This window comes from Ochotona princeps, chromosome X (assembly GCF_030435755.1).
Source record: "Ochotona princeps isolate mOchPri1 chromosome X, mOchPri1.hap1, whole genome shotgun sequence".
In the NCBI taxonomy this organism is placed as follows: domain Eukaryota; kingdom Metazoa; phylum Chordata; class Mammalia; order Lagomorpha; family Ochotonidae; genus Ochotona; species Ochotona princeps.
The window spans coordinates 11769219-11784069 of record NC_080865.1 but is presented as its reverse complement, the minus strand read 5'-3'; the positions used below and the strand labels follow the sequence as shown (position 1 = coordinate 11784069).

General features: G+C 39.6%; 1 protein-coding gene across 1 annotated transcript in view; it reads right to left on the bottom strand.

Moving 5' to 3' along the window:
* Window positions 1-14851, bottom strand: part of EFHC2 (EF-hand domain containing 2) — a 171121-nt gene that overhangs the window by 134587 nt on the left and 21683 nt on the right. Inside the window, exon 2 of the mRNA XM_058658995.1 lies at window positions 13777-13965. Within this exon, the coding sequence (XP_058514978.1) occupies window positions 13777-13965 (189 nt within the window). The remainder of the gene's footprint in view (window positions 1-13776; window positions 13966-14851) is intronic.

The window sequence follows — 14851 nt, the reverse complement described above, 5'->3', positions numbered from 1 at the left end:
CAAAAGTAGAATCAGAAGAAAGATACTTGAAACAAATCCTTTTTATATTCTGTAATATTAACTTCCAACAAGTACATCAACAGCTTAGACTACAAAATGGATACTTCATAATGAAAGGCTCTTTACTAAAGCAAAACACTATAAAATATAATACATAATACAAACTAATCCAATTACAGGATACCTGCTAAATGCAAAGCTCTATGTTCTCTCAGTTTAGTGCTCAATACGACACTCTCCAGGTACAAGGATTATTTAGCCAGGTAGGAGAGGAAAGACTCTATGCAAATAACTACAGGGTGTGGTATATCCAAATAATTATAAAGTATTAGAGATGAAGGTAAAATCCATTAGCAAAGACTCAATTGTTTAAAAAAATCCACTTGGGCATGTACATATTACAGACTTTCTATCACAGATTAGGCCCTGTGCTAGGCTCCAAGAATTCAATGCTAATTAAAAAAACAGCCAGGACACAGGAAAGTAGCAGTAGTTATGAAAATGTTCCAAAAGGAGGAAATAATGCTGAACTGTACTACAGCATCAAGAGTGGAGGTAACATCTGAAATGGGCCTTCCATGTGCCAAAGGATAGAAGAAATAGACAAGTAGAGAAAGGGCTTTCTCTACAGATGGATCAGCAGGTCCAAAGTCACAGGAACATGGGAGTGTTTGATACAGAGTGTACCTTGAGCAGTTATGTATGGCTAAAAGACAAATGTGGAGGAGAGAGCACAGACAAGAGTGGAAATTAAGAGCAAAAAAACTGATAATCCCTAGGCTATGCAAGGGAAGTCAAAAGATTTCAAGCATTTTAAAAAGTGAACTCTATAGAGGAATGGGCAATTGAGAAAGGGAATCAGACAGAAGGCAAGGATGCCAGTGAAGAGCTGACTCTCGGGTTAAAGGTCCCAAATCAAGATGGCAACAGTGGCCTCTGAGAGGCGACTAACTAAAGGGAGATTCCAGAGGGAAATGAGAGAAGACTTAGGTCAATTGATTGGTGATAGAAGGTAATGGTAATTCCCTTATGTGCTACAATATAAAAAATATAATTCAGCGAGCCAAAATGTAAATGTAACTCAAGTAATGAATCAGAGTGGCCCAGTCTCTGTATATTCAATGGAAAGGCCCAACAACTGATAGCAATTGAAAACCCTGTCTCATGTTTACTCAGACCTCTGGAGAAAATCTTCATGCCACCTAATTCATGTTCTGCATCTACATATCTCCCCTCCAAAGGACGCTTTTCCTCTTTTTAATTTTTGGAAGTTTCACATTTCACCATCTCCAACTCCTATGGTAGCTGCTCTTCTCTCTCCCTCTCTCCAGTGCCTGCTTCTCCCTTCTTTATATCCCCCTCTCTTGTTTACAGCCCCCAAAGCCCAAGAATCCATATAAAAAAATCAGAAGACTCCCCTAAACTGGTAGAAGGCAGGGGGAGTGAACTAATTTTTGTTCAGTAAACTAGTATTGCAAAAATGAGAAAGCTATAAACACACATTAATAACAATTCCTATACACATCAGTAGGAACTAAATTTTCAGTTTTTGCTGATGTAACAGCCAACTAGACTAGAATCGAAAACACAGTTCGGGTTTATTTCTTGGTACTCAAACATAAATGCTCTGGAACACTAGATGAAAAGATCAACATGTTAGACTCATATGGTTGGAATGATCTGTCCTCTCATTCATTTATGAGTTTAATCCTGAGTCATGTCAATGGCACTTAGAAGTAAGGCTTGGGGAAAAGAATAAGATTAGACAAGGTCATTAATGCGGTGACCCCATCACTGAATCCTGATGGAGGAGACACATGTGTTCTCTGTCTCCATGTAATGCCAAGAAGGCCATCATCAGATGTGGATCCCTCCACCTGCTATCTCCAAAGTCATAACCTCCTTTCTTCATAAAGTAACCTGGGTCAGGTACTTTGTTACAGCAAATATAATTTAAGTGTTAGTATAATCCTAAAAACATATATTTTTAAATATACTTATTCTATTTATTTGAAAGGCAGAGGGGCAAATAGAGGTCTCCTGTGCACTGGTTCACTTCCTATATGCAATAGTCAGGGCTGGGCCAGGCCAAACCTGGAGCCAGGAATTCAATCCAGGACTCCCACATGGCTGACAAAGACTCAGCTACTTGATAAATCACCTGCTACCTCACAGGGTGTGTATTAGCAGGAGGCTGCAGTGAAGAATAGAGCAGGGGGTTATGTTAATATAGGATGCAGGTATCCCAAGCAGCAGCTTAAGCACTAGGCCAAATGCCTATTTCAGATTTCTTTCTTTAAGTCAAATGGAGAGGAAAGAATACGGAGGACTGCAAAGGAAGTAAAATTTCAATTAAACGTGCATCTATTGAAAATTTTAAAACCTAAGTGACCATGTGGTAAAATCTGTGAGTACTTGCACAAGGTCTAAATATAAACACAATTGCAGTAGTCTAGCAAAAATGATATACAGGGGAACAACTGGAAAGAGCAATGCACTGACACCTTACTGGTTGCATTTTAGAACTCACTGGTCTCAGTGGCAGCATCTCCAATCTTATTCTGGAATATGGCAGAATTATGCCAAAGAAAAGTGCAAGAATTCTGCAACACATGGTCCCAGCTTACAACTTCACTTTCCCCAGTAACATTATCCTACCTTTTCCCTGTAAGGAAATATGCCAAACCTTGAACAAAGGATGAGAGTTAATTTTCATGACTGCTCCAAGCTGGGCATCATTATCTTTCTGCTGCTCAGTTTCCTTATCTGTCAAGTGAGAATAATGCACCCAGTGAGACCAGGAGAGGCTGAAAACATAGCCAAGATGGAACCAGCATGTGGCCTGATATTTCGTACACTGGTTGGGATACCCATGTCAGATACCAGACAGAGTGCCTGGCTTGGGTGCCCACACCCCAGTTCTTCATTCCAGCATCATACTAAAGGGGGCCCTGAGAGGTAGTGGTGATAACTCAAATACTTGAGTTCCTGTCACCCACATGGGAAACCTAGGATGCATTCCTGGCTCCTGGTTTCATCCATAGCCCAGCACCTGACCATTGTGGGAGGTTAGTCAGTGGAGGATGGAAATCTCTCTGTCTCAGACATACATACACACACACACACACACACACACACACACACACACACATTTTTCAAGTTTTTTTTGAGATTTATTTGAAAATCAAAGTTATGGTCAAAGAGAAACAGACACAGATTTCCATCTGCTAGTTCACTCCACATATGTTCATAATGGCTGGTATTGAGTCAGGCCAAAGCCAGGAAGCTTCTTCAGGCTTCCCACGTGGATGCAGGACCCGCCAGAACCTGGGCCCTCTGCTGCTTTTCCCAGGCCATCAGCAGAGAGCTGAATCAGAAATAAAGCAGCTGGAACAAGAACCAGTGCACACATGGGTGGCTTTACCCACTATATCACAACACTGGCCCCAATTTTTTTTTAATTAACACTTTGTGGCATGTAAATTATACCTCAATAAAGCTGATTTTAAAAATTGATGATTACCTAAAGGAAGTTGATACAAATCAAGATTCAAACAATGAATTCCTAAAGGAATACAGTTTTCCTGACTCCTGATTGTAGTGATCATTATATAAATCTACACACTAATAAAATTACACAAAACAATAAACTAAGGGGGTGGGAATGAATGCAGTAAAAACTGGTAAATGAAAGCAAAGCTTGCACTCTACTTAGCAGCATTATATCAATGTTAATTTCCTATTTTCCATAATGTGCTATGGTTATATATAATGATATTGGAGCAAGTTGGGGAGGAAGGTACACAGTAAGTTTGTATTGTTTTTGTGACATCTTGTAAGTCCAAAATTACCTCAGCAGTATTTTTTTAAAAGGAACACAAATTAAATGGTCAGAATCCATGCTAATCCCCATCATCAGTATTACAAAGTAACGAGTTTGTCATAGGGCAGAATCCTGCAAATATAAAATCAGGGAAGTTAAATATTTTTTATGTTTCAAATAAACCTGCAGCTGCTTTAAATTCAGAGAGCAAAGTACATTAAGTAATCATGATTCCTGTAGATTACAATTTCAGAACAAACTATGAATCAGCCTGAATTTTAAGTCAACAAATCGAATAGTAACTAACAGTTTCTAATTCATAAACTAAAATGTCTGTTACAAATGACAAAGATTTTTTTGGTTTAAAAAATCAGTGTGCCCGGAAGGAAGTCATCTGTAAGCCAAGGAAAGAGGCCTTAAGAGAAAGCAACTCTGCCAGGCATCTGAATCTTGAACTTCGGCCTCCAGAACAATGAGAAAAAAAAAAATCCATTGTTTAAGAGACCCACTCTGTTTTGCAACACTACATACTGACATGTTAAGCTATAATTGATATGCCATAAAATCTACCTTTTGCAAACAATTAGTCCAATGACTTTTGTTAATTTTTTCAAGATTTATTTATTTAAATATATGATGGGAACAGTGACCAGGAGACAGAGAGAGTAATGAGACAGACAGAAAGGGGGGAGAATCTTCCATTCTCTGCTTCACTCCCCCAAATGCATACAATAGCTGGGGCTGGGACACATGGAAGACAGGGCCTGGAACTCCAATCTGGCTGAGAAACAGAGCAGCCAGGACTCAAATGTGGGTTTTAGCATGCCAGTGTCACAAACAGTGGCTTCCCCTGCTGCACTGCAACACCAGCATCCAATTTAGAACATTCTAGCACTACCCTTGAAGTCTCCTCTCCTACCATCAGCCCAAGTAACTAATGATCTACTTTCTCTTATATATTTGCCTTTTCTAGGATTTCATATAGACAGTCATACAACATGGAATCTCATGTGTCTGACTTTTTTAGTAGGTTTTTGAAGTGCATCCATGGTATAACACACATCAATAGTTCTTTTCATTACTGAATACTATTCATTGTGTGAATGTACTCTGTTCGGCTTATTCATTATCAGTGAATGAACATGTTGGTGTTCCCCAATTCTATTATGAACAATGACACTAGAAACATTCACACATAAGTTTGCTTGTTTTTTTTTTAATTATTAATTACGTTGCATTATGTGACACAGTTTCATAGACTCTGGGATTCCCCATCCCCTCCCAGGCCCTCCCCCCCATGGTGGATTCCTCCACCTGTTGCAGTCTTACAGTTCAAATTAAGTCGAGATTCTTTCGTTGCAAACATATACCAAGCATAGAGTCCAGCATCTTATTGTCCAGATAAATTCAACAGTTTCTTGGGGAGACCCTCAAAAAATATTTTTTATTTACTTGAAAGCTAGAGTGACAGAGAGACAGAGAGATATAGAGAGACAGATCTCCTTTCATTCCCTGGTTTACCTCCTAAATGGACCCAATAGTCAGGGCTGTGCCAGGAGCTTCTTCTAGGTCTCCCAAACGGGTATGGGGGCCAAAGCACTTATATGTACACTGCTTTCCCAAGCCATAAGCAGGGAGCATGATCAGAAGTGGTGCAGTCAGGACTCAAACCAGTGTCCATACTGGATGCCACCAGCACCTCAAGCAGAAGCTTAACTTGCTAAGCCACAACACCAACGCTATACACGCCAAGTTTTTGTGTGAGCATATGTGTGCTTTCATTTCTCTTAGATGCATAAGCATGAAATGATTGAATCATGTAATAAATAAGGGTTTAACTTAGTTTAAGAAGTTAACAAAATATCAAAATATCTTTTAAAATGGCAGTACTGGGGCCAGCATGATGTCACAATTGGTTAAGCCATCATTTGTGATACCAGCATCCCTTATCACAGCCATTTCAATTCCCGCCTGCTTCATGTAGGATCCAGCTCCCTCCTGACGCACGTGGGAAAGCAGCAGAGGGTGGCCCATACCCTTTGGTCCCTGCACCTGCGTGGGAGGCTGGAATGTATTTCCTAGCTCCTGGCTTTGGCCTGGCCCTGACCGGGCAGTTGCAGCCATTTGGAGACTGAACCAGCAGATCGAAGATCTCTTTTTATGTCACTCTGCCTTTCAAATAAACAAATATTTCCTTTAAAACACCAGTGCTATTTTCTATTCCTACTAGGAATGTATGAAAGTTCCCGTTACTTCATATCCTCAGCGACACATCGTCCTGCCAATCTTCTTTAAATTACAACCATTCTAACAGAAGAGCGGCGGTATGTGCTTAACTTCAATCAACAAGGCGATTTGAACCTTAGCCTACTGAGAGTCAACATGCTTACTGATGAAAACTTGGAACCAGAGAGTAGGGCTTTGTATTTTTGTTTAATAGCTGAATTTTAGGTTTTAGAGAAGAAAGGAGGAAGAGCTCTCCCTGGTTTAGTAAAAAAAAAATATTCATTTATGAATCACATCCCTTTTATTTAAAGCATTTAGCCCAGATTTTAAGACTGTTTTTTTAAGAAAAATTAAATTTTTTTAAATTTCAAAACAATGAAGCAACTTAAATTGTATGATGAAATTAGAAATACTGGCACTTCAATGTAAATTTAATGATAAATTTTGTGTTTTGCTCTTATTGATAAAAGTAGAACATATAGTTGGGAACATGAGACATGGCATGCTTGATTTCAGGCATATCTTCCAATTTCCTTCCTAAACCTAAGTAGCCATAGACACAATTGTGATGTAAAGCATGGGTTTAAAGCATCAATATTTAACGATTACTCTTTTTTATTTTTATTGGAAAGGCAAATATACAGAAAGAAAGATCTTCAATCCACTGGTTCACTCCCTAAATGGCCACAACAACCAATCTGAAGCCAGGAGCCAGGAGGTTCTTTGAGTTTCTCATGTGGATGGGTACAGGCTTCCAGGCTATAGGCCCATCCTCTACTACTTTCCCAGGCCACAAGCAGGGAGCTGAATGAGAGGTAAAGCACCTGGGACACGAACCGGCACCTATACGGGACACCAGCACTTGCAGGTAGAGGATTAACCAATTGTGCCATTGTGCCAGACCCTGCAAATGCTTTCTAAATTACATTTATTGGTATCTTATGAAATGGTGCTATGAAGAGTCAAATCATCTGAAAAGTATATAAGTCTATGAAAAGTTCCCATTTCAAATTTTGGAAATGATTTAAACGTATAATATCTAACACATTTTCTAAGTATTTTAAAAAGTCTGAGTTTTATTTTCATCTATTCTGATTATATGTTATAACACTTCTAATTGGCTTTAGGCAAAGTTTCAAGAATCTGTTTTGTATATTTTTCTTTACTAATTGTATAAAACCCTAATGCACTTGATTGCTCCTTAATCCCCTGCAGGAAGTTTTTAAAGTTTGGCAGGTTCTGTGTGAGAAGAGCTGTCCCTGGCGTCCAGGAGTCAGCCTTTCTGCTACCAGCAGCTGTGTTTCGTACTGCTACAACCTGGCCGGGCACCCACAGCTAGGATTTGGTATTTTCCTGTTAAACAACAATAATTTTAAAAATTTCCAACATGGAGACAAATCCACTCAGTGATCATGGTGGCCTGCCAAGACCACTCCATAACTGCTTGTGAACACACACCTCAAAAAACTATAGCCCAAGCCACGCAACGCCAAACACCTCCCTCTCCTGGTTCATAGGAGTGATGCCAGGTCCTCTCTCAGACACAGCCGTAGTCTGCTCTCTCTGTAAATGCAGTTTAAGGTAGCCAGTCATAAAAGGCAACCCCTGCTTCCTGATAACACTCAATGCAGAGTAAAGCCTCCTTAAGCCCTCCCCCAAACCACCTAACACAAGCCCCAACCCTTTAATAAGTCTTTCAAACACCTGCTTCCTTAGCCATCCCATTCAGGGTATGTTTACCCTCAATGCCAGGGTAATAATCCTACTTGTTCAATTAGAAACAAAAGGTAACCCAAGAGATCAAATTATCTTTATATTGCTCAAAGCACAGGGGTTTACACAGTATTACACAATCAGCTCACTACAACCTCAGTGTGAATTAATGCAAAGTTACTAAAATTCTAATTCTCTGGCCAGCAGTTCTGACTGTAATTATTATGTTTACAATAGTGGAAAAACTGAAATACTATTTTTAAAATGGATGCCTTCTCCCAAAACATCAACCTTTATCAGGGCACTTGCAATAACAGAGTCATTTGTGAAACAGCAAGCAAATTAGGGTAACTAGCAGCCATTGACAAATGAAAATAAATGAGAGCATAATTGCAGAGTCTATATAAATGTGCTTAACATTCAGATAAAAGTCACATAAAAACATTGAATCATCAGAATATTTCTGACTATTGCAACAGTTGATAAAAGCTGCTTATGACAGGCCATATATGACAACAATTACAATAAATCACAAACTGCTAAATGACAATTTTCAGTTAATAATAAAGCAGTAGGTAATTGGTACAATTAGAAATTGCTCTAGGCCAGGAGATCCAGAGTCTAGGCTCATTCCTAATATGAACAAGTTGGATGTGACTTTCCCAGGCCACAAGCAGGGAGCTGAATGAGAGGTAAAGCACCTGGGACACGAACCGGCACCTATATGGGACACCAGCACTTGCAGGCAGAGAATTAACCAATTGAGCCATTGTGTCAGGCCCTGCAAATGCATTTTAAATTACACATGTTGGTGTCTTATGAAACGGTGCTATGAAGAGTCAAATCATCTGAAAAGTATATAAGTCTATGAAAAGTTCCCATTTCAAATTTTGGAAATGATTTAAAGATATAATATCTATCACATTTTTTAAGTATTTTTAAAAGTTTGTGTTTTATTTTTATCTGTTCTGATTGTTTCATATACTCTGATGTGCTCTGGTTGTTGTGGCCATTTGAGGAGTGAACCAGTGGATGATACACATACAAAAGGGCCTCAGAAATCACCTCCCCCAGCCCCATTATGTATGTACAGGGAAACTGGCTCAAATAAGTAAAATAATGAGACTGCAATTATACAGAGAGTTCTTATGACAAGAACCAGTGTCGCCAACCCAGCCCCTGTTGCACTTCCCTCTGCCAGTGAATGATTCCTCCTTTGAAGGCAATGCCCTGTAGGTTTAGTTCTTACTCCGGGAGGCACTAGTGGGATGATGACTAGAAGTAACAGGTGTGAGTGGCTTGGGCGGTGTTAGTGTCCTGTGTTCATACGCAATTACAGAGTGGCCTTGTTTTTGTCTCGAGCTTTCACAGCCTACTTTTATTTACATGGTACAGGGAAATCACTCATCTTTGGGGGATGGATAATCAAGCAAAACAATATTAATAATAATTTCTTCGCAGCTTGTGTATCTTTCCCAGATGTCAGGGGTTTTAAGCAAGCAGTACTGTGTTCTTCAATGGGAATATCACTGGCATTTGAAGCAGGACAGTCCTTCCCAGTGTGAGGTTACCTTCCCCATGTTGTAGGTTGTGTAATAACCTACAACATACCAAAACACAAAAATGTACAATAAAGATGGGATTGGTGGACCCATCACAATGGGTCAATTCACTAATCCTCTCCCTGCAAACACAGGGATCCCATATGGGTGCTGGTTCATGTCCTGGCTGCTCCGCTTCCCATTCAACTCCCTGATTATGGCCAGGGAAAGCAGCACAGGATGGTCCAAAGCTTTGGACCCTGCACCTGTGTGGGGAACCTGGAGAAAGCTCCTGGCTCCTGGCTCCTGGCTTCAGATTGGCTCAGCTCTGGCTATTGTGGCCATTTGAGGAGTGAACCAGCAACTGGGACATCTTTCTCTCCCTTTCTCTGTAAACCTGCCTTCCCACCATAAATAAATAAATCTTAAAGAAAAAATGGATTTGGTATCAGCAAGTTTTCCTTTGGCTTCAGACTCCAATATCTCATGCAACATCATTACTGTTCCCGTTTTTATGTAAAATGCTTAGATTTTGCTCACTGTGATTTTTTGCATCACTTTTGATTTTTAAGACACTTTACTAAAATACTATTTAACTTGATGAGTGAGGTTGTGGGAGCTCCTTAAGTTCTGTATCAATACAAGTGCCTCACTCACCTGACCCAAGTCTGACTCTCTTCCTACTTCTTGAGACAATCCAAAACAGCTACCATACATTTCCAAATTCCTCCCGCAAGTTGAAAACCATCAAAATTGGGCTTGATTTTTCTCACCTAATAAATCTAGAGACAGCCCTACTCCAATGGTGCCTCCATAAGGTCAACAGGCACCTACCTTCCCATTAGCTATACTTCTCTGGCCAAGAAATTATCTACTAGTTCCAGACAGGAAAACAGAGTGCAAAGGGCAGGCAAATTCCGTCAGTGGAACCTAATTATTTTCATTAGAAAAGCAGTAACTTTCCTAAAAGCCCCTCCCAACTCACCCTTCACACAGCTATTACTGGCCAAAAGTGTCACTTGGCCCACCTAGCTACAAGGAGCCTGGTGAGGCAAATACTTTCAAGCAGACCCATTTCCAGCCTGAATAAAACTGGTTCCTGTCTGAAACAATGCAAGAAGGAATGAAGAAATGATAAACAATGAAAAGTGTTCACTCTGGGGGCTGTGCATGACAACAAATGCTGGATCTTTCTGGCACAAATAGCATTTTCTCTGCTTATTATGTAATGGTCTATTGTAGCAGAGCTTTTTTTGTTTGCTTGTTTTTGATGATCACTTTTGGAATCAGGAATAAAAACTGGAACATTCTTCTTAGTTTGGTTCCACAGAGGCAGAGTCTGAGACAGAGATTTAGGCACACGTGATTTCGTATAGGCACAATTTTGGGACAAATCTATGAGGCAGTGAGGGGAACAGCAAAGGAAAGGTCAAGTTTAGCCTGGGCTTCATGCAGGAGGTGCTTGCAGTCTGAATTACAGGACACAGTCTAGCCTTAAAAGCAAAGAAATCAACCATTTACCCTTTAGAAATCAGTCACTGGCTTCCTTAGGAGGAAGGGCCAGTGTAACCCCCCAGGTGTCTCCAGAAAAGGCACCTACCATGAGCCAATAGCAAGTCTTCGGAAAGAACCGCAGTGTGAAGCGTTTGTCAGAGCATTTGCCATAGCTGGAAGGTGGCAGCACCACGCCCATTGTAGAATTGCCAGGGCCCTCAGAGCATCTACTGATTTTTAAGACACTGTCCAAGTATTACCTTTAGTGTCACCTTAGATGTATCACTAGGATTAGAAACTATTGCTATGAGTTAAAAATGTCTATTAAGAAAAATTATTAGTAGGTGATTTGTTTTTGCTGAATCAGTAATGTAGATAACACTTTTTAATTTGCTCTAGGTATTAACCAAGATCTAGTCTGCAGTTCACAGTCTCATCAGAGCACGCAAATATGATGGAGCATTAGTGTCTCTTTTAAAGCTTGATGAGTATTTAATTGAAGTTGACCAACAAAATAACTGAATGAATTATGGTGCATCTACTTAGACTTGAAATGAATAAGCTCTTCATTTCTTCAGGTAGTCTGATAATAAAATCATTCAAAATTCATGAACTATTCCAGACAATTTTATAAGTAATCATAAAGGGCTATGAAGTAGATTTAAGGCACATACTAAATATGGAGAAAACAGGAAATAAAATGAATCTTCAACTTTAAATGCAAGAGGATATTTGGATATATTGTGACCTACCTTATTTATTCAGTAGTAGATTAAAATATTGTCAATACTCTCTTTTTGGTATAAGAGACAAAAGCAGAACCTTTGCTTTGGTCCTAACAAATTAAATATCCTTGAAAATCAAGAATGACAGAAAACCACAGATAATCTACTCCAGTCAGTGAGCCTAGAAATTGTGTTTGAGCTCTGGGTTCAGCACTGAGCCAGACATGCAAAATAATCAGAAAAGGAGAAATATTGGTTCTTGCTGAAAGTCAACACGGTTTCCTGGGAAAGAGGCCTCCCTGTGGCTTTTTAGATCTCTGTGTGTCAGAACTGGACATCATGCTCAATTACATGCTCAATTTAATCTACCCCAACAGATAACACAAGGATGTTTCACTTCTAGAGTATCTGAGGGCATTTTATTTGGAATTAAAGTACTTCCAACAAATCCGTCAAAAACTGTTTAAACCACCTGGTAAATGTAGCATACTATGGTTTGGAGTCTTTGTCCAGTCCTAAAGTATTTTTTTCTAAGTTATTTCTTAATTATAGGATCTAAAACAATCTAACAATAACTTCTTTTTAGAGAACAGAACATGAGGCTGAGACATAGTGTCTGATAAACACAGCGTATCCATATATCCTTCTTTATGGGAGATAACTGGTCAATTTTTTGTCTTTACTGTCAGCCCATTTTTTAGACACTCAAATACATTACATTTCTCAACTATCAATATGCATGTTGATACACACAATAACAAATTCAGATGCTTGCCTAACAATAGCATCTCTTCCCTTCACTTACATAGTTTCTGCCATTTCACCCTTCAGTCCTTAGGGATAGAAAATTGGTATTTTTCCATTTCTATTTAATGGCACACCCAGAACCAAACAAGAGTATCGAGTGGCAACTCACTAAAACAAAAGTGACAGTCTGACCAAACAGACCCTTAGTGTCTATATGAGAACAGATGATCTTGTCTAGAGAAAAGGAGAGAACGTTGACAAGCATTTGCCAAGAAAGATGAACATTTGGTGTCCTACAGCCAATATGCCTGAGCAGAAATGGCACAGCAAGAATAACATTATTTTTATACTGTATGTTTAAGAGAATTCTGGTTTTGAATTTATCTTTTCGCCTAGGATGGCCAGGTAGGGTTCACCCTTGGTCAAAAGATTGAAACCTTCAGTTAGAGAGTGGGCAGTTGGCCCAGTGACTAATATGCCACCTGGAAAACCTGCATCTCATAGAGTACCTGGGCTTGAGCCTTGGAACTCTGTTACCAATTCCAGCTTCCTGTTAATGTGAGCCCTGGGAAAGAGTAAGAAATGGCTCAAATGTTTGAGACCCCACCATTCATGCGAAATACCAGGACTGAGCTCCAGGCTCCCAGCCTCAGGTTGGCCCAGTCATTGGGGACATTTGGAGAGATGAAAGATTTCTGCCTGCCTGCCCCTACTTCCTCTCTCCCTATGTCCCTCACTATTACCACCCCCTCCCCATTTCTTTGTCTCTTAATAAGTTAAAATTAATTTAAAATAGTTAATTTAATAATTTTTAAACATTTCAGTTAGGAGGGATACATTCAAGAGATCTACTGTATGATGATTATAGCTAATAACAGTATATATTGCCAAGAGAGATTTTAGGTATTCTCACTACACACACACACACGCACAAACCAAGTGAGATAATGCATATGTTAAGTAGCTTGACTTTGCCATTCTACAATGTATACATATTCCAAATATTCCAAAACAGCATGTTGAATACCATAAATATACATGGAACCCTCAGTATCTGAGGGGAATTAGCTGCAAGACACCCGCCATGGATACAAAAATCCACAGATGTACAAGTTCTTTATACAAAATGGTAATAACCTATGCATTCTCCCATATTTTGTAAAGCACCCCTAGGTTAGTTATAATATGTAATGCAATGTAAATGCTATGTAAATAGTTGGTACACTGCATTGTTTAAGGAATAATGACAAGAAAAAAATGTCTGCATGTATTCAAGACAAATGCAACTTTTCTTCAAGTATTTTCAGTCAAAAGTTGACTGAATCCACGGTTACAGAACCCAAGAACACAGCCATCAATTTTTGTCAATTACAAGGAAAAAGAGGGAGAAACACTAAAAACTACAGGCAACAAGTATAAAAAAGGCACAAGGAACTCTTATCATCTCAAATCTACTTAGTATATTGGAAACATTTAACACTGCATTTCTTCCAATATCACGACTTACCTGTTTATCAAAAGCTGCCCAGGATGGTTCATTGCTTCCGTCTCCTTTAGGATAAGCAGTGTATTTAGGCTTCAGCTTCTGAAGACGACGTGAGTCTCCACCTAATCCAGGTGTTGCTTCACTGAGCAGCAGAGGAACATTGTTGCAAAAGTCCCAATGGTGGGTTTTGTGGAATTTCTCCTTTCCCACCTAGGTACAACATAAAATGATCAGAGTTACTCTTTATCACTTTTTTTTAAAGATTTTATTATTGTTGGAAAGCCGGATATACAGAGAGGAGGAGAGACAGAGAGGAAGATCTTCCATCCGATGTTTCACTCCCCAAGTGAGCCGCAACGGGCCGGTACGCGCCGATCCGATGCCAGGAACCTGGAACCTCTTCCGGGTCTCCCACTCGGGTGCAGGGTCCCAAAGCTTTGGGCCGTCCTCAACTGCTTTCCCAGGCCACAAGCAGGGAGCTGGATGGGAAGTGGAGCTGCCGGGATTAGAACCGGCACCCATATGGGATCGCGGGGCTTTCAAGGCGAGGACTTTAGCCGCTAGGCCACGCCGCTGTGCCCCTTTATCACATTTTCCTATGATTTATCTTTCCCATCCCCAAATGCCATGTACAGTGGCAAATAATTGGGATCAATCTTCACCCATAAAGCTGTTACTGCATTTCAACATCAATTTATGCTAACGAACTCAAAACTTTGGAAAGCAGGAAGAATAAACTTCATGCTCCATGCTATTTAAAACATTTAAAAATAGCCATTACTGCAAGTGAACATTTAGAACATTAGCTTGCTAATTAGTCTTTCCCACTTATTTGCCAAGAATGCAAACTGAAATACAAAAAAATAAAAAGAAAACTTTTACTTAAGAGTAAAACTGTAACTCTATTCAACTGAAATCTTAACATTTCACCAAAACAGAGAATAAAATCTTCTCCTCATTAAAATAAATATAATAGGGAATTCTTCACAATTGACATTCCCCTTTAAACTATGAAACCTTGCCTCCCATCTTTCCTGGGGGGTCTTGACAGGAAGAGAAAGCACAGCTGCTTCTGCCTCTGGGAGGAAAGAGATGG